Here is a 20,730-nt window from a genome sequence, read left to right on the forward strand (position 1 = left end):
ATTAGTCCTAATCAAGGGGGAATTCCAATTATACAACTTATATGGTGTATATCTTTGGAGTCCCAATATCAATTGCTCTCATTTACTGTTTCTATTTATATATTTATTTTTATTTATTCATTTATTCATATTCATTTATATACATATATATTTCATTTATATTTTCATTAATATTTCTATTTCAAAATAGTCTGTTTCTATTATAATGACTTATTTGATAATGAAGCATATCCATAACTATTTAGAAATTTGGTGTTCATTATGTACCAATGCCTGACAGGTCAAGAGACTAGAATAGTTTTGGGAGTAGTAGTGCCATGATAACATAGTCTTCCATGAAGACTAATTAGTTCCATCCACATTCAAAGCCTTCCCACATGAATGCTGCATTGTGAGCTCTGGTTCCTGTATTTAAACACTTCAATGGATTTTATTACTTATCTTCAGTTCTCAGGCACCCAGCAAATCAGATTCTTATTGTCAGAAGTTTTGACTACCATTCCGTAATGAATTAGGAATAAGGAGGGAGGAATGGCATGGCTTGAAGAAAATTCTGCATTTAATAAGCTCTTTCCTCATTATATCTGTCATAAGTTGTGACATTGCTTCTAATTGCATAAGAATTATAGCTAGTTTTTCTATAAATTTTCCAAATATCTTTTCTTTTAATTGTCTAGTTCACGTGCAAGTATTATTACCAGGAATTTTGTAAGTTTTTTCCTACACTTTCTGCTGTGTAAAGAATATCTCTCTGACTAGTTCTGACTTTTCCTCCTTGATTATTATGAGCCTTTATGGAACATAGAAAAGGCTGTGAAGGCCTTTTGCAGGCCATATTTTTCTCTACATTATAACTATTACTGAAACCAATGGAGCATATGAAAGTGAAGAAGAGTCCACACAAATAGAAAAATAACTCCTTCAGCTTTCTAGAGGAGAGACTGCTGGAAGGTGTCACTAAATAATTTTTGTGATAAATTGCCTTTTTTTCTTGGGCCAGACCTCACAGTTAGAACTACTTTTTAACCTTTGTAGTAACTACAGAGAAAGAAAGAAATTACAACTCGCTCTTGATCAGAACAGGGGAACTAATAAAGCTTACTTATTCAATAAAATATCTTGTGATTAAAATGGTAAATAACAGCAGTCACTTTTTTTTCCCCTAATATGGAGCCTATCTGATTTTGTGAAGTGTATGAATTTCCTTTTTTTCAACATGCAACTATTGACAGAGAAAGAAAATGTTTTTCTGTCTCTCTTTTTTTTCCCAGATAGCTTTCAGTTAACATTTTCGTTTAGTATGATCACTTGTGAATATTACAGTCTTGTGGGACAAACAGCAGGATTCTGTGCAGTCCTATATATACAGTAGTGTTATGGAATAGCTCTATCTAGGAACCTCATCTGACAATAAGACTTGAATTTGCCATGAGACCAAACGAAGTGAAATTGCCCATGAAAAAATAGACTCTCTGATCTAGTGAAGTCCACTTCCGTTACTACACAGCAAGATGTCCCTCACACACCCCCCTGCAACAGTCATTACACCAAACAGTTGTAATGGCATGCCATTACTAGTAGAAGCTCATGCAAGCTGCCTTTGCCAAATTACCCGAAGTAACGTTTCTGTTAGCTGCTATACAGTACACCACTGTCTTAATGTAAATTCTCTCCTCCTAGCTGAAATCTGTATTTTAAGAGTGCTGTCCAGTACAGAATAAATTCCAAATAATGGACAAGCTGTTGTGCTATGAGATTCTTCAGCTACTATGACCCAGAAATTAAAGGTCTGATTAGATTCTCCATAAAAGTGGTATGATATCACTGACTAGTAAGTCTTAATTTTTATCTAGGCCTTGTAAATCATGTATTTTGTAACTTCTGCCCCAAGTAATTTAAAATTTTCAAATACTTTGACTTGGAAATGTTCAGAAACATTTTTTCTTCCATCTGATTTCAAAAACTAGAAAAGGAAACTGAATATAAGACAAAAACACACTCTGGAGTGAAAATATTAACTGCATTCAGTGACTTCATTAATCACTGCAGTTACTGTACTGTAGGCTCACTTACAATTGGTGAATCTTTCCCATCTAAAATGTAAATGATGCTATTATATCACTAACTGGACGCAGCTGAATAGTTACTTATCATTTGAATAACTTATGAATAGTAAGTTTCTCCAGTAAACATTTAGACCTTTATTCTTCTTTCATATCTCTTATGGATATAATCTCACTCATTCTAATACAGCTGCACCTGACTTAAACCTTTAAAAATTAGACTAGAAAGTCAGACCCTTCATTTGCTTTATTGTAGTATTTGCATAACACCTTTTTAGGAAAAAAAATCAAATGGAAACTCTCAGAGAATAGGAGGGTGTAGTTCAGACCTACAAGCCTCTAGTATTAATGCATCATTCCTTCACCTGCCTGATGTATTGTCATAGAAAGACAGTGAGCTGGAAACTGTTGGTACTGACTATATTTATTGTCTCCTTTTTCAAAAGCCTGCATATGAATTTTCCTTGCAAAAGGAGCTCAACCACGGCAAGCTGTAACAGCAAGTGAAAAGGTGTTCATACAACTTGGAATGTATGAAGGAGCAAAATGGTAACTAGCTGTTTTCCTAGAGACCAGGAACAAACATTACTTGTCTACAGGATGAAGCAAACAGCAAGAACAGTGTAGTATATGTTACATTTACAGGCATGCCTCTGATTCTCAATTGCTCTTCAGTCACTCAGGGTTTTATGGGACATGGGATTTGTTCATCTTTCTAAAGCAGAAGCATCAGAGATCTTGGAAGCTAAAACATGAATAGTCAATAAGGACTAAAGGCACAGAGGCTTTAAGTTTTGCAAGCAGGTTTGCATAGCCTATATTTATGTCTAGAAACTAACCAAATCATAATCTATGTAATTGTGTTTATTTAAATTGGGAACTGAACTTTAGAAAGAATAATGGATTGAGTGTCTTTTTTCTTAAATCAAGTTCAAATGCAAGTAAGAAGTATATGTAACTTTTTTCCCCCAGACCATAAGAATTGAGGAAACATAATAAGTTGGAGGGTAAGTTTCAGCAGCAGTCAAGAGTAATAACTAGAAGGTACTCTAAAATCTGAAATGAAACTATATGATATATCTAGCCACCAAGACTTCCAAAGAGATTTTTCCAAGGAAGCTGATGAGACAAGGATATAGATGTTTCTGATATTAGTAAAAGCTGTGCTTTACATCCAGTGATTGTTTTAAAAATTGAGTCAATCAGTATAAATACACATACATACGCCTTTTGGACTTTATCTGTTAGCATAAACAATACATTGTTATTACAAGAGCTTGTAACAGTGATACAAAGGTTTCCATGTGATTGTAATGCAATATCCTTAATGGCTACACTACAAAACCCAGAAAATGAACACCTACAGGCTGTGAACATCTGTAAGTGAAGACCACACTAAGGCTATGGTGGCACCATTTGGTTAAGCTGTGCCACAGTGAGCCATTTATATTTAAAAAACTTTGTTCCTCATCGAAAAGCAATTCAGTTCATCCCATCAGTGCTAACTCAATCAGCTGAATTGGTCATGCAGTCAGATACCCACCATCTAGTACCACCTGTGATCAAATGCAGACTGAACACAGTGGCATGGTGTGTTTTGCCCCAGTTTATGCTTCAAATTGCCACTGAAGCAATTTTTTTTTTCTTCAGGGTTTCACAGGCTGGACTTTCATTCAGTTTTCTAATTCTCTGCTTTAATAATCACATTCTTCTGAGATAAGTTGTGACTGTCATACAGATAGGTTCTTTCAATGTTCTTACTGACAGACAGCAGCATTGCTGCTCTCACAAAGATCAGGAAAGCCCTTCATGAGTTTTTCAAACATCCTTCTCAGCTCTGAATTTCTTTTTTTTCCTCTCCACCAATCAGAATAGAAAAGCTACTAGAAAGTATAAAGTTAAGTATTACATTTTGGCTGCATCTTGAACTGAGAAAGGACAAAGGGGGACACTGGTTCTGTTTTTATCTAAATAAATGAAGGGCAAAAGACTGAAACAGAAAACCCCACATCCTATAAACACTTTTTACACAACAGGAGACTTCCAAATAGCAGGAGCAAAACACTAGCAGGAAAAGTCAAAGGATTTATTCAGTGATTAACGGGTATGTGAGTATTACCTGCACCAGTAGTAGATACGAGTTTGGGCTTGCTGCGTGCTCCATCACCTTTTGTTGTATAGGCTGTCACAGTGAAGGAGTATGTAGTTTCAGGCTGAAGCCCAGAAATTATCATTTCCTAAGATGAAATAAAACAAGAACAATTTATTAAAAATAGATTGTTCTCCAGGAGATCATGGAATCCTTCAGACAACCCCTGTATATTACATATAGTGCACACACTTTTGTGCTACTGGCAGTGATAGCAAGCATTTGAGAGCCCCAACAGACTGTTCTGTGTGAAATACTTAATAATGCAAGATGTTTCACTCACTTTAGCAATAAAAGACAGCACACTTCTAAATAGCATGCCTCAGGTAGTTTAAGGCACAAGGCCAAAGGCTTAGTGGTGTGAACAGTGAAAAAAACCTTCTGAAATATCTTGCCTGAGGACTACTACTGATATTGTGAAATGCATGCATATGTAGATATGAGAACTTAGTCATTTACAGGACATCACTGATATAGTTATAAATGCCTAGTAAGAAGAGTGTTGCGTTTGTATCCACATTTTGTAAGTAATGATGGTTTAGCTGAACAAGAAAGCCTTGTTACTTTCATAACACTTTAATTGCAACCTGTGTCACTGGTTGGATGTGCACCTAAATATCTCAGAGGACTTCAGAAACAACTCACCCTTCAGGTCTAAAAGAACTACCTAAAACACCATTAAAAATCTAGTCAGAGAATAAATCTGACAGCCCTCAAATGACAGCAGCTGCAAAACAAGTAGCTCTTCAGCTAGTGCAAGTGAACGGGAGCAAGATCAAACTGTAAGTGTCAAAGCAAGGAGATCTTTACACATGTGCGCATGCACACACACATATACACACACATATACACAGACAGAAGATGGTGAAGGGCCAGCCACCTGAAATGAACTAAACTTATGTCATGCTATAAGGACAGCCAGAGGAATTTAAGCCTGTAACTACTGGACTACTCCTTTGCGTTCTCACATGCCTGAATGGATTTACACTAAATTTCACTGCTGTCAGACAGATGGTATATTTATGCATCTAGAATAAACAGCAAATATGCAATCACACACCCCTCAGATGCAACAACCATAAAAGTTAATATAAAAATTATTGGTCAGACTATCCACAGTAAATGGATTTTTCAAGATAGCGGGTATGAGCTTAGTACAGGCGTGATTAGAATTCGGCATTGTATTTACAGTCAGTTGTTAGCAATATAGAAATAACAAGGTAATGATCGAAACAAGTAGGCAAAATAGCTCAAATAAAATGAAAACACATTAAAAAAACCTACACCCCCCCCCCCTTCCTTAGGCTTTATCTCAGAATTGAATTGATCCTAAAGGCCAAAATCAGTAAGACAGACTTCTCATCTTTCATAAGGAAACTGCACCTGATATTAACAGAGTAAAATTATAAAAGGCAAAAAAGAATTGCCAACCTTTTAAACAGTGATGAAGATATTAGTCTCATCTAAACCAAGCAGTACTTCATGGTGTAAGAGATATGACTGCATGTAGTGGTGTCGTTTAAAAGTGTGATTTGGATACAGCAAGCACTATTACTTAGGCATAAACACTACAGGGCATTTGGCTTTCCTGATATCATACAAAATACATTTATCAAATTACCAAAAAGAAAGCACAACTGATCTCAGCTTTCAGCTACACAAAAAAAGTCAACCTTAAAGTGAATACAAAAAAATCTGACTATTGCTACCCAACTCTGAACCACTTTTGTTTTATTTTTCTAACACCTTCTTGTGAAGAGGAAATTGCGAGGCAATGTTAGTGGCAGCCATCAAAAAGAAGAAAACACAAACCAGTTCTGTACATTTTGGCATCATGCTAAAGCCCAGAACAAGCAAGCAACAATAACACCCACTCTCCCTGGGGAAAGAAAAAAAAAAAGGAAAAAAGTGCCATAAGGGAAAAAACTTTGATGTTAGGAGCATGCGTTTGTGCAAATGACAAAAAAAAAAAAGAAAACCTAAGAAAACTCAAAAAAATCAAATGAAGCTACAAGCAAACAAGCAAATAGAAAAAAAAAAAAATCCCAAACCCAACACACACTGCTTTTCTGGCCAGTCAAAAACTACTCACATGTTCAGTAGTATCATCATATTCCCACTGATTGAGAGTAAAGAATGTTGGAAGGAAAAACACAAGAAATTAAGAGATTTGTAGCCTGGTTGAGGTAATGTTTTCTTCTTAATAGTAAAATAAATATGAATGATGTCTGGAAAAATCATGTACAATTTGAATTAATCGTGTAGAATCACGTAGAAATTTGGTTAATGAAATCAGGCCAGGAATTTTTAATTCCACTTCTGCTTTCCCTAATAACAGCCACTTCTCTTTCCTTGAAAGATGAAAGAAGTAATCAATCCTCTTGTACCACGTAGTAATTTTTTATAATAGATGGTATTAGTAAAAAAATACCAAGGCAGAATTAAAGGCTACCTGGTTTATTTTACCATGTTACTAGGCTATATGCTTGAGTTTCCTAAATGAATTCAACGCCTTATTTAAATTAATAGCAGGATTTTTTAGTCTTGAAACCTAACCACACTGATCTTTTACCATCAAGGTCTTCATACCTGCACAAGCCCTGATCACATGTGTCAAAGAAGTATGAATGGCAGGAAGGAGTGGCAGGAGGAGAAAGGAGGTGACTATCCAGAGTGAACCAATGGAAAACAAGCAGGTCAAAGCCAAACTTGGCAAAAAAAGAAATATGGCTTTTGCCTTCGTGATATTTGGGCTCCGATATCTCATCTAGTCTCTCACTTCTGACCTTCTAGTGTTTAAAATTATTGTAAAATACTACCACACAGAAGTTGAAAGTGAAAATCTGTGCAAGGAAGAGAAGAACCAAAGCACAGCAGCATCCTCTTTTCCATCTCCTCTCCCTTTTCCCTTTCCCTTCCCACGTCCCCACCTGTTTCCATCTTTCTCTCCACTGAATTTAAGCTGTAAGAACACCATGTTTTGCAAAATCGGTAAGTACAAAGGTATCTGCAGAACTGAAATTTAGAACTAAGACTGAAAGAAGAAACAAAAGAAGCCAGAAAACATTTATTTATTTACATAAAATGCTTAAGAGGCCAATTTAACTCTTTACTTTATGCTAGGTTGATAATTTCTTATCACTTCCAGTCATTCCAGTCATAAATCGAGAGCTAGCAATGAGAGGTGTGTACTTAATAATTGTTTCAATGTAGGATGATTCCTCCAGTATCAGGAGCTTTGGGTATCTTCAGTTTTACAGAGCACTAGTGTATCCCAACCAGCAAAATCCTATTTTTAGAAGCTTTTTAAACTTGATGTGATCAGGCTTTTGTTTTCATGCCTCATAATTTATAAAACAAATGGGAAATTTTGCAATATAAGTAAACCCATACCGATTTAAACTAAGGTCCTAATTTTATTGCACAGTTATTGATATGAATAATGACAAGTATAAACACCTCGGTGATTTCTAAAGTTGCACTGATAAGTTCATTTCCTGTGACACGCGTAGTGAGGTGGATACACGCTAATGACAGAAACACTGTAATAATGGGCTAACACAGGCTTCTAATGATTCTAGGTTCTCCGCTGAAACAAAGAAATATGGGGTGGGTGGATCAGGCAGTGCACAGTTTGCTACACTGACTATGACCCTGGCTCACATCTCCCTGATGCTTTAAAACTTCAGAGCATAGGTATAGGGTGAAGACTCCAGGTTTAAGGGAGTGAGCAGAATGACACAGCTTAGCATTTACTTGCACACCTATACAGAAAAGGGTGCCTAGGTTTGGCCCAAGAAACTTTAAATGTAAGTATTCTGAAAAAAAGTTTTTAAAATAGAGATAAAAAATGTTAGCTGGTAGGCTGAAATATAGAAAGAAGAAAAAAGGCAGTTCTGGATAGCTCTCTGGTACACGAAATCTTTCCACTGTGACCTAGAAAAGAACACAAAATGCCCCAATTACCTGTGCATCAGCCAGCATGATGTCCTTCAGCATGGGCTGACCCTTTGGCTCTCCATTTTCCATCCTCACGTAGTGGACCTGGTATCCTCGGATCTGACCATGCTGCTTATTGGGTACAGGTGAGCGCCATGACACTTTAACAGCAGTAGAGTTGACAGCCTCTACCTCGACTTTGCGAGGAGGACCACTAGGAACTGGAACAACATTATTGGACAGAAGAGAATTACAGGCACCTGTCCTACCCATGTCTTTTGCTTTTCTTTTAAAAGGGCAGACTCGCTATGTTTTCTTTGAAGAATACAAATTGTTCAACAAATGAAAATGCTCAACCAATCTGCTCTACCTTTCAGTGAAAAGATCAAAAAACATGACTGATGCAAAAAATGGAAGAAAAAAGAGTATTAGAGAAATAGAAAAACATGTAAAAATGTACAAAAGCCAAGGAAGATGCTTTGAGTTTCAAAGCATTATAGTACAAAGAGATATTTTAATCATTGAAATACTACTACTACTACTACTACTAAAAACACAAAAGATTTAAAAAAATGTTTTCCTTATTTTTGTTTGCTAAGTTCTTTGTTTCTTTTTTTTTTCAGTAGTATAAAAAGGAGGCTGATATAGGGCTGTCTTCTGTCACTGTCAAGCATGGAAGAAAAGAAAATGTGTGGAGCATCAGTTTTCCAAGATCAAAAACAAAACTCAAAAAATAAAACCCAACCCAAAAAAACCCAAATCAAAAAGCACAACATGGAACAAAAAAGCAGTTAAAGAAAAAAAAAAAAGAAAAAACCTGAAAAAAAGTTCATAGACATAAGTGTTTAAAAATAACAATGACTGCAAAATCAAGGAAAAGGCAGAAAGATTTTTCCCCTGAGAGTTATTTTTATGTTAAAGGAGGAACAAGAAGGATATGTATGGGCTCAAAGGGGCAGCAGATTCATGTCACTCAAAAAAAGGTACTTTCTGTTAAAAAAACCAAAACCACCAAATATAAAAATGGTGTAGAAAGGACAAGTCTTTGATTAAAAATCTCAAAGGGTGATAGTATCTGCGATTTGGGAAAAAGAGGAGCAGAAAAAAATACTCTTAGGCTATACAAAAGACAGCAGATCGACAGAGAGTCATAGAGGCGCAAACTGATGTAGTGGAGGCAACATACCATCTTCATCTGTCCGAATCAATACTGCTAAGCTCTCTGGGCCAGGTCCAACATCAGTGTGGGCAGTCACAGAGATCCGGTACTCAGTCCATTTTTCCAGCTGTTCCAAAAGGTATTGGGTACTGTCCGAGGAAATTCCCAAAATTTCATGGGGCTTGACATCTTCTCCATCAATCCCAATGTACTTGATGGAGTATTCAGTGATAATGCCATTCTGTTCTTCCACCGGTGGAGGTTTCCAACTTACCAAAATGCTAGTGGAGCTGGGGCTTGTGCAACTAATGTCTTGAGGAGGAGCTGATGGCTCTAATTTCAGTAGTGGGTTAAAGGAGGATTTGAGTGAAAGGATAGGAGTGATTGAAAAAAATGAACAAAAGAAAAAATAAAAATAAATAAAAGACAACCAAATGAAAGTAAAAAATAAACCAAAAAAAGTAGAAACTTAAAAAAGCAAAGCGTCAGATAATCATATGTACCTTGGCTTATTAACATGAGGAAACTGAAAATGAATAGACCAACTAAATGGTGAAAAAGGATGTAGGGGAAATACATGAAAATGAAACCTCAAAATAATATTACCTACCTGTAATTAAAATTCTTCTTGAAACAAAACAAAAACGTGACACTTCTATGACTACTGATCTATCTTTATAATCATTACAATTAGTGCAAGCTATAATATTTTAAATGACATGTGACATGTATTTACTCACAAATTTGGGTATATCCCCTTCAAGTGTTTTTACTTGGTTTACTTTCAAGGGTTTACTTTCTTTGAGAAAAATTCTCTTTTTACAGAACTCCTAAAAACTTGCAATAATTGCTAGAAATTGCTCCATAAATTGCCATTTTTGTAGCCTCCCCACTCTCATAAACAGATTATTATTTTTTCAGCTTTTTTTAATAACTGAGTCTGCCTGGCACAAGTCAACTGCAAATTACGTTTAAATGGAAAGCATTTACTGAAACATTTATTGTAGCCAACATACTAGGAGCATGCAGTCAATAGAAGACGAAGAAAGTCTTAGTCAAAGATTTACCTACCAGGAAAAAGTGACAGGCTTGTTGATTCTGACTGTAACTTGTACTTACCCTAGATCAGCTGTCAGTTTTATTTTTTTAACTCCTCTTGGAGACACCTTTGCTAGCAAAGAATTAAATCCTACCAGTAATGTAGGTAACTTCTATAGGAAAAAAAAAATCTGCCCCCAAACAACGTGTCAAGAAAGCAGGTATTCATTTTACAAAGAGAGTTCACAGGCTCAGCACATCAGAACGGTGAGAGACTCTGACTGTTTCATCTCTTGTCACCAACACCAATCTTCCAGAGCAAAACTGCTCACCCTTACTGATTTGTACTCGAAGGAGTCTGTTAGCATATGTACCTTTTCCGGGCTCCAGAGCATTTAAGCATGTATATCATTCCATTGCTTTCAGTGAGGCAATTCAAGTACTGAAAGTTAGGTATGAATTTATGTGCTTAAATGCACTTTGACTTAGCAAAGTGTGTGCTTACTAACTGAGATCATTCAGAGCACCAAAAAAGGAGCCACAGTTCAAATTCACTGGCAGAAGTAGTGGACGTGGACTCTTTCCTATTTCTGCCTTCTCTCTTGCAAGGAAAACATAAATTTTGGGTGCAAGATTTTTATGGCACTGCCTTTTTTTTTTTTGTCTACTATTTTCTTCCCATTTCTTAAGGGAAAAAGGAAACAAATGGATTTCTCGTACTTATACTAGGTACATCAAACAAAATTAAAGCAACAGAGAAGGACTAGGACCCTGCTGTGACCTACTGCATTTACACATGTATCTTTTGGTTCCCTACAGCTCTTCTACAGGGATCAATGGCTTTTTACTCAGTATGGTACACTGCTCTTCTGAAGGGTAAACAGGAGGGAATATACCAGCATTTCAACTAACTAGAGGAGGTGGAAAGGGGGACAGATGAGAATTATCACATTTGTTTTTGGTTTTTTTTAGGCTAATTCAGTAATCAAGTACTCAAAACATGTTGGTCCCCTTCTACCATCGACTTGTGCAGGAAGTGAAATACAAGTAAAATGTCCCTTAAGGATCTTACATGTAAAGAAATAAATCCCTATAGCACCTTTCTCTGAAACCAAGACGAAAGGCAATAGTGTATTCTGGTGAATATTGCTAATAAACTCATAGAAGTTTATTAATTTTTAATCCATTATACTCTGAAAATGCAAAATATTATATTTATGTAACTAAGGATAATCTATAGGCTACTTGTGTAACCAGTTTTATTAATGCATATACTTTTTTCTTAAAACACACCATTTTCGCAAAAAAGATTTTGCAATCTTTTCAGCAAATAACCAGGGTCTGCCCACTGAAATCAACTGGATTTTCCTACTATCTGAAGACATAAGGCTAAAAAAACCGTAACACATTCTTATATTCAAGAAGGGAAGAATGGCAATGTGCTTATATATGGAACATGCAACCTTGGCCCCTAGAGGTTTATTTTGCATGCACAGTATAAGCAATCTTCACCCAATATAAGAGAATGAACATTCTAAATAGCTGAAATGGCTCCCAGAATAAAGAAAAACCTTTTTCTTCACCAAATTATTGATTCTGGATTACTAAAATTAAAAGGTGCCTTGCCACTATCTCTAAAACTAGCCCTGTGTTATATAATCGTCTTTTAGGCTTATTCCAAATGCCTTAGAAATACTTCAGAAGCACATTTAGCTTTGGTTAAAGGTCTGCAGCACTGTAACTCCAGTCACACTAATTACTATTAATATATAACACTAACAAAGAATGATGGTGTAATCACATCTGTCATGACTGCAAATTAAAAAGCCTCATGTCAATTGAGAATCTGAATTTTCTGTTTTGAATAATATTACTTTAAGAAAAGGCCATTTAATTTAAAACAAATACAAGCAGAATTGCACTAAATTTTAAAATTACACAGTGTAATGCAAACTGTCAGGAAAGCATAACTTATCAGGCAAGAGTAGCACTTCTGGACATCATCCTTGAATATTTGATTGTTTAATTAAGTCTTAATTTAAATAGTTAAAAATGTATATATAAATCCCTGACAAATTTTTGCATCTCATTTGCAGACAAATGTGATGAGTTTCATGACTTTGTTTCCATAAGCATCCAATGAGAAACAATTTTTCTACTGGTGTAAAAAATCACTGAACATCATAAAAAGCCTAGATTAAAAAAATCTAACAAAATCAGAATGATCAGCTACTATAGAAGAACAGTTATGAGGAAATTTTTGGTACAGTCTGAAATATCCAGCCTGACTCACTCTACAATTTTTTTGTACTTCAGGAAGATGCTGCAGGAACAACCCAGTATTACAGGAAATTTGCAGACTGGGCCAGTGGAATTTTACAGGTGGAGGACTGTTATTAATGTACATCTATTGCATGATAAAACATTTTATCCTATTATAACATAAAATAAAATGTTATTATGACAGCATAATATTGCCTCTTTATACACTGGTTTACATGGTTGTTTTCTGAAACTATGTAAGAGCCACTCATATATTAAGTTGATCACAATACACCTACAAAAAAACGTATTTTAAGCATTCTTTAAGCACCACGAATGCTGTATTTTTATCATTTTGCTTTTTTCTCTGTTGCTGCATCTCTGGGCTACTGAGATTAATCTCTTCAAGAAATACAAGAAAAGGGAATAAAGTTAGCAAGGAAAGACACCTACTTGACTGCATGGTTCTTGCTGAGATTTCTGCTGTTGAAGCACCCAGGCCTTGCGGAGAACGTGCAGCTAGACGGAATAAGTACAAGCTGTTTGGCCTTAAGCCTTGCAGGCGATAAGATGTAGTAGGTTCAGTGGAAACCCGTTGCTAAAGGTAGGTAATAAGAGGATGTCTTGATTAATATTCAGAGACTCTGAATTCCGTATGTTTCCTATAGAAGAATGCTTTTATACTCTGATACCCCATTGAGAAAAATTTAAATTCAAGAAAATAAATCAGAACAAAACCAAACTAAACCAAAACAAAAATGAATACATTCCTTTTGACAAACACACATTAAGGAAAAATATTTTTTAAAGTCGACAGCTTAATGGGTGAAACTCGGAGCCAGAAATATTGTTTGACTGTTTGAGGAAGTAATAGCTGTGTACAAAGTATAAAAGGCTTTTCAGACAATAACACATGAACAAAGCCTTACCTATAGTTACCTCTTACGACAGTGAACTACAGGGTTTTATAATGTGAGTAATCTTGGGTTTAACCTTGTAGTTAAATTTGTGTTCAAATTATTAAGAAGCAAATTCTTCCAAAGGGTAACTTATTAAGCAGGGGCCTGCATCCTATTTGGAGGTGAAATATGGATCTGTTTCCCTTCCACAAAATAAGCTTATGCATTCACAGTATATGTGTGAAGCCGCCATAAACATAAGCTCAGCTGAAGCGCCAGCAATGAGTTGATGATGCAGGAGAAATCAATGAGGCTGACACTCTCCTGCTGCCTTCTGAGACTGCTGGCTTCTTTCTTTTGCCTGGGACACCTGGCAATATCACATGGTTTCCCTATCAGAAGAACAGTTTATTCTAAAGTCTACAGTACTAACACCACAGAGGCCCTTAAACTGAAAATTCCTTAGGAAATAATGGCACAGAAAAAGTCCATAGCAGGTTTTTATCTTTAGAAAAAAACCCGTATTTTCTTCTCAAATATTATTGAAAGATTAGAGAAGCTTGAGAACTCTCTCACATGGTGGCAAAGAGAAACAAAAATTCTCCAAGACTGAAAATAGGCTTCAAAGTGCAAGTGTAAGTGCAAAAAATCTTAATGAGTCCATAACGCCCCAAAACACTTCTGCTTCCAAGACTTTGTAAAGGAACAAGCTTGGAGAGACATGATCAATGTTTGAAACTGAATGCGACTTCTGCAGATGACTTGTTGCGAACAACAGCAAAGTTCCACTGGCTGGTAACCATCGACAGCATGTTCTGCAGTTTACACACTCTCAGTCTCTCCTTAGGCTGACTGCTGGGTTTAACAAACTGTTAAACATCAAGGCATTTGTACTAAAGAAAGTTACTAATCCATCAATTCTAAACCATTGCAGCATTTTATGTCTGACTCATTAAAGAGTACTTAAAAGATGTATAGTCTTTTCACTTACCTCCTCCCCGTGCTCCCCATCTTTGTAAACCAGTTCATAGCTGGAAATGGTATCAGAGCGTGGAGGTGTCCAAGAAAGTAATATGCTTGTTTCAGACTCAGGTTCCGCTTTGAAGTTCAGTGGCTGACCAGGCACTAAAGAAAAAGTTGAGCAGTGTTGCCAATTGTTTATTTGGCTAGCTCAACACTTATCTTTCAAACCTTTTAAACTATTATCTGAATATTTCACACAATATTACTTTTATTGAACTTACTGAACTTAAACAAATTGATTAACTGTACTATGAAATAAATTAATCTGAGCTCAGAAAAAGAATAATGATATATTTAATTCACACATTACAAATTATCAAGGATTTCAAACAAATGCTTTGCAGTGTAAATAATGCACACAGAACTGAAATGCAATTGAACAGAATCCTGGTGATGAATACCAGCAATCTAATAACCTATGTGTGAAATGGCAAATATATACATGTATATATGTGTGTATATGGGGAAATGCTAGTACTACATAAGATTGGCTGGAATAGTCAAGAAAGTGTTAAAACGATTACATGCATTTCCAAATCTGAAAATGGTTTGCTCAGTTCATAAATAAGATACTGAACACATCCTGCTCTTTAAGAAGACACATAATATTGAATGCTTTCATAACCTGTGGAAGTTATAACATACTGAAGAGATCTTCAGTAACGTTCTCATTAAGTGACGTATTTCTACTCTTTTAATGACTGGTATTTTTACCAATATAGCTGAATTTCTAGTAACAACACTATCTAATTGCAAGAACTAAAAATGCAACTGTAATTCTAGTAGTCAAGAACATTCTCTGTTGTTATGTCTTGTGTAACGGTCACAGAAATTATCTGGACTAAATGTTACCTTCATTTACTTCTGCAAATCTACAGCAAATAATAAGGCTGACTAGGAAAAGACAGCAAAATGTAACCCTGTCATTGGAATGTATACAATCATTTCGGCACCCAAGTTCTAAAACATTACTTTCAGCTAATAGTGCTGTTGATAAGGCATGAAACAGTCTTCCACAGCATTTCTAGCTTTTCAAGAATAAAGTGTGACATGCTCTTATTTTTTAAGAAAAAAATATGAGATGCACTTCTTAACATAAACTGAGAACAGGTGTGACAAGTAAGATGTGACAATAATGATCGCTTCACAATTATTTCTTGGCGTAGAATTTTATTACAGCATTACAAGTACCTTTCTTTTGTACAGTAAAAGACTTAAAAACACCATGGACCAAAGAGTAAAAATAATTTGTGATGGTAATTCTTATCTTCCCCAGATTCTACAGAATGTCACTCTGGGGATAACACTGCCCTCATGTATGCTGGTGCAGGTTTGATATCTAACCTTTCAACAGACAGATAATCTGTCAACATGAGGTGCATATTCAAGCTCCTGTGTGGAGGTTCCAAGTTCCTACCATTCACTTATTTTTTGTCCAGGAATAGGACAAAATAGAAAAGGAAAGGTGTAGAAAGATGTTGCCTATTTCTGAGGGAATGAGTGAGAGTGAACAGGAGACCAAGTCTCTTTACAGGAAGAAAAAAGGATCGGAGTAATTAGCTATTTTTCTAAAAGTGTCTGGTGTAAAAAGAGACCACTTCCTGGGTACTGCAAAAGGGAAAAGATCACAAAGTACAGCGAGCAATTACAGGAAATATCAACAAAGTATTTTTGACAGAAATACTTCTAATTTTATCCTTTTAAAATTGAATGGATTTGAAATTAAAAGGCAGAGAGTGGCATAACTGGATAATTCCTAATTTTGAAACAGATTCTGAAATACCACTAGATCAAAGTTTAACTTGGCAAATCTATAGCATAGTTGTATAAATGCATTTACTAGATGAACATTACAACTTTTTAGGTTAGCTGCTTCAAAACACTCCTGAGTAACGACCAGACAACAGCTGCAGATTTGCCTCCTGTTGAACACGGCTTAAAGTAGATGTGGAGCCCCACTGCAGGTTTGCCAAAACTTAATAAAAAAATCTGGAGTCTAGGCAGCTATTTGGAAGTGTTTATTTTGGTACAGGTTGTTCCAAATATATCTCATGAAACTCAGGTGGGTACCTGGCTGTAGGTATTTTGTTTGCTTCATCTGACAAAAAGATAAAAACTGGTAAAACTGACCTGTGGAAAAAATTATTTGCTTCAATGTGTATCAAGGGATAGGGATAAAGTTGTTTCGGCAAAGTAACTGAGCAGCACGGTTGGAGTTACAAAATCACCTTTGCCTGGTCATGGAAGATCAAACAGCAGCTTATGTTACCTGTGCCATGCTATCCATCTTGTGTTTGACATCTCTATCAGTGACCTGGAGGAGGGGATGGAGGGCAGACGTTCCAGGTTTGCAGACAACATCAAGCTGGGGAGGACCAGTCAACGGACTCGAGGACCAGTTTGCTGTTAAGAGGGAGCTGCAGAGGGGGGAGGAACAGGCCGATGGTTCCCCATGAAGTTCAGCAAGCCCTGTCCTGGGAAGGCAGAGCCCCGCAGGGATGCAGGCTGGGGCTGACAGGGCCAGGGAACAGCTGTGGGGGATGGCCCTGTGCCCTGGCAGGCAGCAGCTGAGCCGGGGCCACCCATGTGCCTAGGTAGCAACAAGGGCCATTGGTGCCTGGGGTGGTGTGAGCAGGAGATGACCCCAAGAGCCAGGGGAGGGCAGGGACGGTCCCCTCTGCTCAGTGCCCATCAGACCAAATCTGGGTACTGCATCTGGTTTTGGGCCTCAGCAAGATGGCTCTGGGCTGGGGCCCTTGCCCTGCGAAGAGACGCTGCAGGACAGGGGCTGGTTCAGCTGGGAGAAGGGACAGCTACAGGGGCACCCAACAGCATCCCCAGCACTGATGGGAAGGATGGAGGAGACACAGCCGGGCTCTTCACAGCTGTGTGTGGCAGGAGGGTGCGAGGCAGCAGCACAAGCTGACACGAGAGGCTCAGGTTGGAGATAAGGAGAAGACTTTTCCCCACGAGGACAGATCAGCGTTGGAGCCAGGGCCCACGAAGGTTGGGCCATATCCTGCCTTGAGGGGTTTTATGCCTCAATCGGGTGAAGCCCTGAGCAGCCTGGTCTGACCCCACAACTGAGCTTGCTGTGGGCAGGGGCTGGGGCTGGAGACCTCCCCAGAAGATCACCCTGCCAGCCTCAGTCGCCCTATGATGCTATTATCTGTGCTTAACGTATGGATACATGAACTGTAGAACACAGTCAGGCAGTAACAGTAAATGACCAGTCAAGTGACCCATATAAAGGCTGGTACCATCCGCTATGATAAATATGGCAGCAGATGGCGAACGAAGGGTATTTCCTGTCTCTCTGCACGTTTTAAGACCCTCATCCTCCAAGTATTCCTTTCAAAAAAAACCCTTTATGGATTTAGGTCTGCAATTCTCTATCATTTTATAAGACAAGTTGATGGTTAATTGGACTTTCCCAAATGCTGTTTGTCAAAATAATGTCTTGCTGCAAAATCTAGTCTCCCCTCACATTTTTCAACCGCAGTTAGGCAACCCTGAAGCTGAAAACACTGACAGAAGAAAGAGGTGACAGGGAAATCTGCATCGCTCCAAACAGATAGAGAAGACGGAGAAGAAAGAAAACAAAACCAAAATAACAGAAACTAAAGAAACTGTATTGCTGATAACTCTGGCAGGGAACCCAAGGCTTAAGCCAAAGAAAAAGGATCAGATAAGAAAGTGGAACAATAACTTTTAAACTATTTAGGATTTATGCCTAGAACACACAACATCTGTTCAAAAAAACCTTCAGTGGCACATGGGAACTAAGCCAAGCTGGAGGAACTGACAGAAGGTACTGGTCTCCTTCAGAGATGGAAAAACCTAGGGAAACTGGAAAAATCTCTGTAAGTGGACTTTACAGTCTTGCTGAAGTGTTTTAATTACACAGATCAAATCTAACTTTCTATATTAGTGCTGTACATGGTCAGCTGACTGAATGGGATCTTTCTGCATGAGCATTGTCCCAGTATTGTCTTTTCTGTCTTTTCTGCTTTGAGGTCAATGTGCTCTACACACGTACATTAAAACCCAGAACTTCCCCATGCACCGAGTATAACTCTTCTTATTTCTTGCTTGTAAACATGCCACAACTTAGGTAGTACACACAATGAAACACTACAAAGCAGTGACAAAAGAAAGAACAAAGTCCAGAATTACTCTTTTCAAAACTTCATACCAAGTTCTACGCCTTTGCTTGCCTAGTCCTCCATGTTTATTGCTGGATAACCAGAAACAAACACAGATTGCTGGACCTTGTCCTGTGTGTATGGTTCTATGTCCATTCCTGAATTGAGTGACAAAACAGAATCATAAAATGGGATCTCAAATCAGAAGGGCACACAGCTCCTCAGCTGGCTGAGGTAACCAGAAATATACTCCAGGGCTGTGCTGGGTTTGCAAGTGATGCTGGAAAGACAAGACAGTCTCCAGGCTAGAAAGGGGCCCATGACATTGCTAGGGTGAAATCCATACATAGAACAAAACTCAATCAATTCAGTTAGGAATCAGTTTTGCAAAGGACAATAGATCGATCAAGAGAATTTACAACCAGTTGGGAACAGAAAGGGACCAAGAGTTCACGTTTCTGCTTGCTCTGGAAGAAGCATGAAACTCTACAGAGAAGCTCTTACAGTTTAAGAGTTAATGTGCTCCAGAGTTTTTGTTTTGTAAAACAGTACTTGTACTTTTTGAAATACCTAATTCTCAAAGAACATAATTACAAAATAAAACGGGTAGTGTACTAACTATATGCGCATCCTGCTCTCTCTCTGTCTTTCTGCTACAACAGAAAAAACCTCTTCAAATGAGTCTGAAGACAGCTGAGGCTTGCAGTTCTGCAGTATCAAACACAGAACCACAGTATTCAAAATAATTAACTACAATACTTTTTAAATGTCCAAAAAGCATAGCACATTTTCTGAAAAATAACCAGAAATCCATAAATCACTTTCCTAAAATAGTATGTGTAACTGGCATTGAGGGACCCCACAGAATAAAATAAACATGTTGGTCAGTCTTAAAGACAGTCTGTATAGTCTTGTCTGAATGACTAGAAAACACAGTGAAGAGATGAATTATTCTTCAGAGTAATTCTGTCTACACTCTATATCTACAGTGTAGCAGTAGAGTTGTCTTAAAATTATTTCAAGCTGCATTCTGCAATACTTAGGTTCAGTGACAAAAGTAGTATGTGCACATTTCCAGCGCTTATCCACATATTTGCAAAAATCAGAATTCTGGACTAGAAAAAAATCAGATTAAAAAAAAAAAACCAACCCATATCCATACCCTGTCTGTGTTCTAACTAGAAGAAAGAAAGGGAGATTAAAAGCTAGAAAAATCACTCTGTGAGGGTAAGATCCTCAATATTGGTCTCATCATGTTAGAATTTAAATGAAGTAAACATAGAGACTGGGGCACTTGACAGAAGTTAACTATGCTTTGAAAGCAGAGGGGTTATTCAAAGTATTCTTTCCTACCTGAACAGAAACGTTCCTTAAAGGGAATTTTGTCATTTAAAAGGCATCCTGCACCCCACCTCAGCTCCAAATTATTCTCCTTCCACCTGCTTCCTTCAATCACGGTTGAGTTTTCAGCTGCATGCTCTCAACCCTTCCCTTGTGGAAGTCCATTTCCATGAAATGCTTCACTAGGAGACTAGTACTGTGGAGTTTCAGAGACATGGGTTTCCCTGTTCATGTGTTCATGAAAAAATTTGAAATGTCTGGCAAAGTAGCTAGCTTGCTACAACACAGAACTGTATTCCCTTGCTACAGACTCCCTTCCTCTGAATCTCTAATCTTCTTTTACAATAAGAACTCCAGAACCATTAACTCATTTCCCTTAAGCTAAGGCTCTGTTTATGTGCCCTGCAAGTCAGATACTTGACCTTCTCATTACTGTCCTTTTCCATATGTTCAAAAGATTAGCCTTTTGTAACAGTAATAATCCTTAGTCTTCAAACCACTGCCAGTCCTTGGTTTAAAATTAACAATAAATTTTATATTGTAAGTTCTTGTTTAAAGAAGCATATGTTTACTGGTACACATCCATTTCCAAGAGTATTTTCTCTCTCTTTCTCCAATAATCCACTACCCAATAGACCTTGCGTATCTCTCACTCTCCCCTCTTCCTACCTAAGCTCAGAATAAAAACAGGATTCTCTGAATTCCTTCAGTA

At 37.3% G+C, this 20,730-nt stretch overlaps 1 protein-coding gene across 2 annotated transcripts in view; it reads right to left on the reverse strand.

Annotated features, from left to right (window-relative positions):
- The window catches only part of PTPRD (protein tyrosine phosphatase receptor type D), a 1,297,197-nt gene that overhangs the window by 106,497 nt on the left and 1,169,970 nt on the right, over positions 1-20,730 (reverse strand). The window contains exons 17-22 of one of the 2 annotated variants that reach the window (XM_076363450.1): positions 14,501-14,634; positions 13,064-13,208; positions 9,338-9,643; positions 8,179-8,372; positions 6,305-6,331; positions 4,183-4,300 (exon numbers count right to left, since the gene is read on the reverse strand). In XM_076363450.1, coding sequence (XP_076219565.1) covers positions 4,183-4,300; positions 6,305-6,331; positions 8,179-8,372; positions 9,338-9,643; positions 13,064-13,208; positions 14,501-14,634 — 924 coding nt within the window. The remainder of the gene's footprint in view (positions 1-4,182; positions 4,301-6,304; positions 6,332-8,178; positions 8,373-9,337; positions 9,644-13,063; positions 13,209-14,500; positions 14,635-20,730) is intronic. The other variant, XM_076363449.1, reaches the window with a different exon arrangement.

Source organism: Aptenodytes patagonicus, chromosome Z, assembly GCF_965638725.1.
Source record: "Aptenodytes patagonicus chromosome Z, bAptPat1.pri.cur, whole genome shotgun sequence".
NCBI lineage: Eukaryota > Metazoa > Chordata > Aves > Sphenisciformes > Spheniscidae > Aptenodytes > Aptenodytes patagonicus.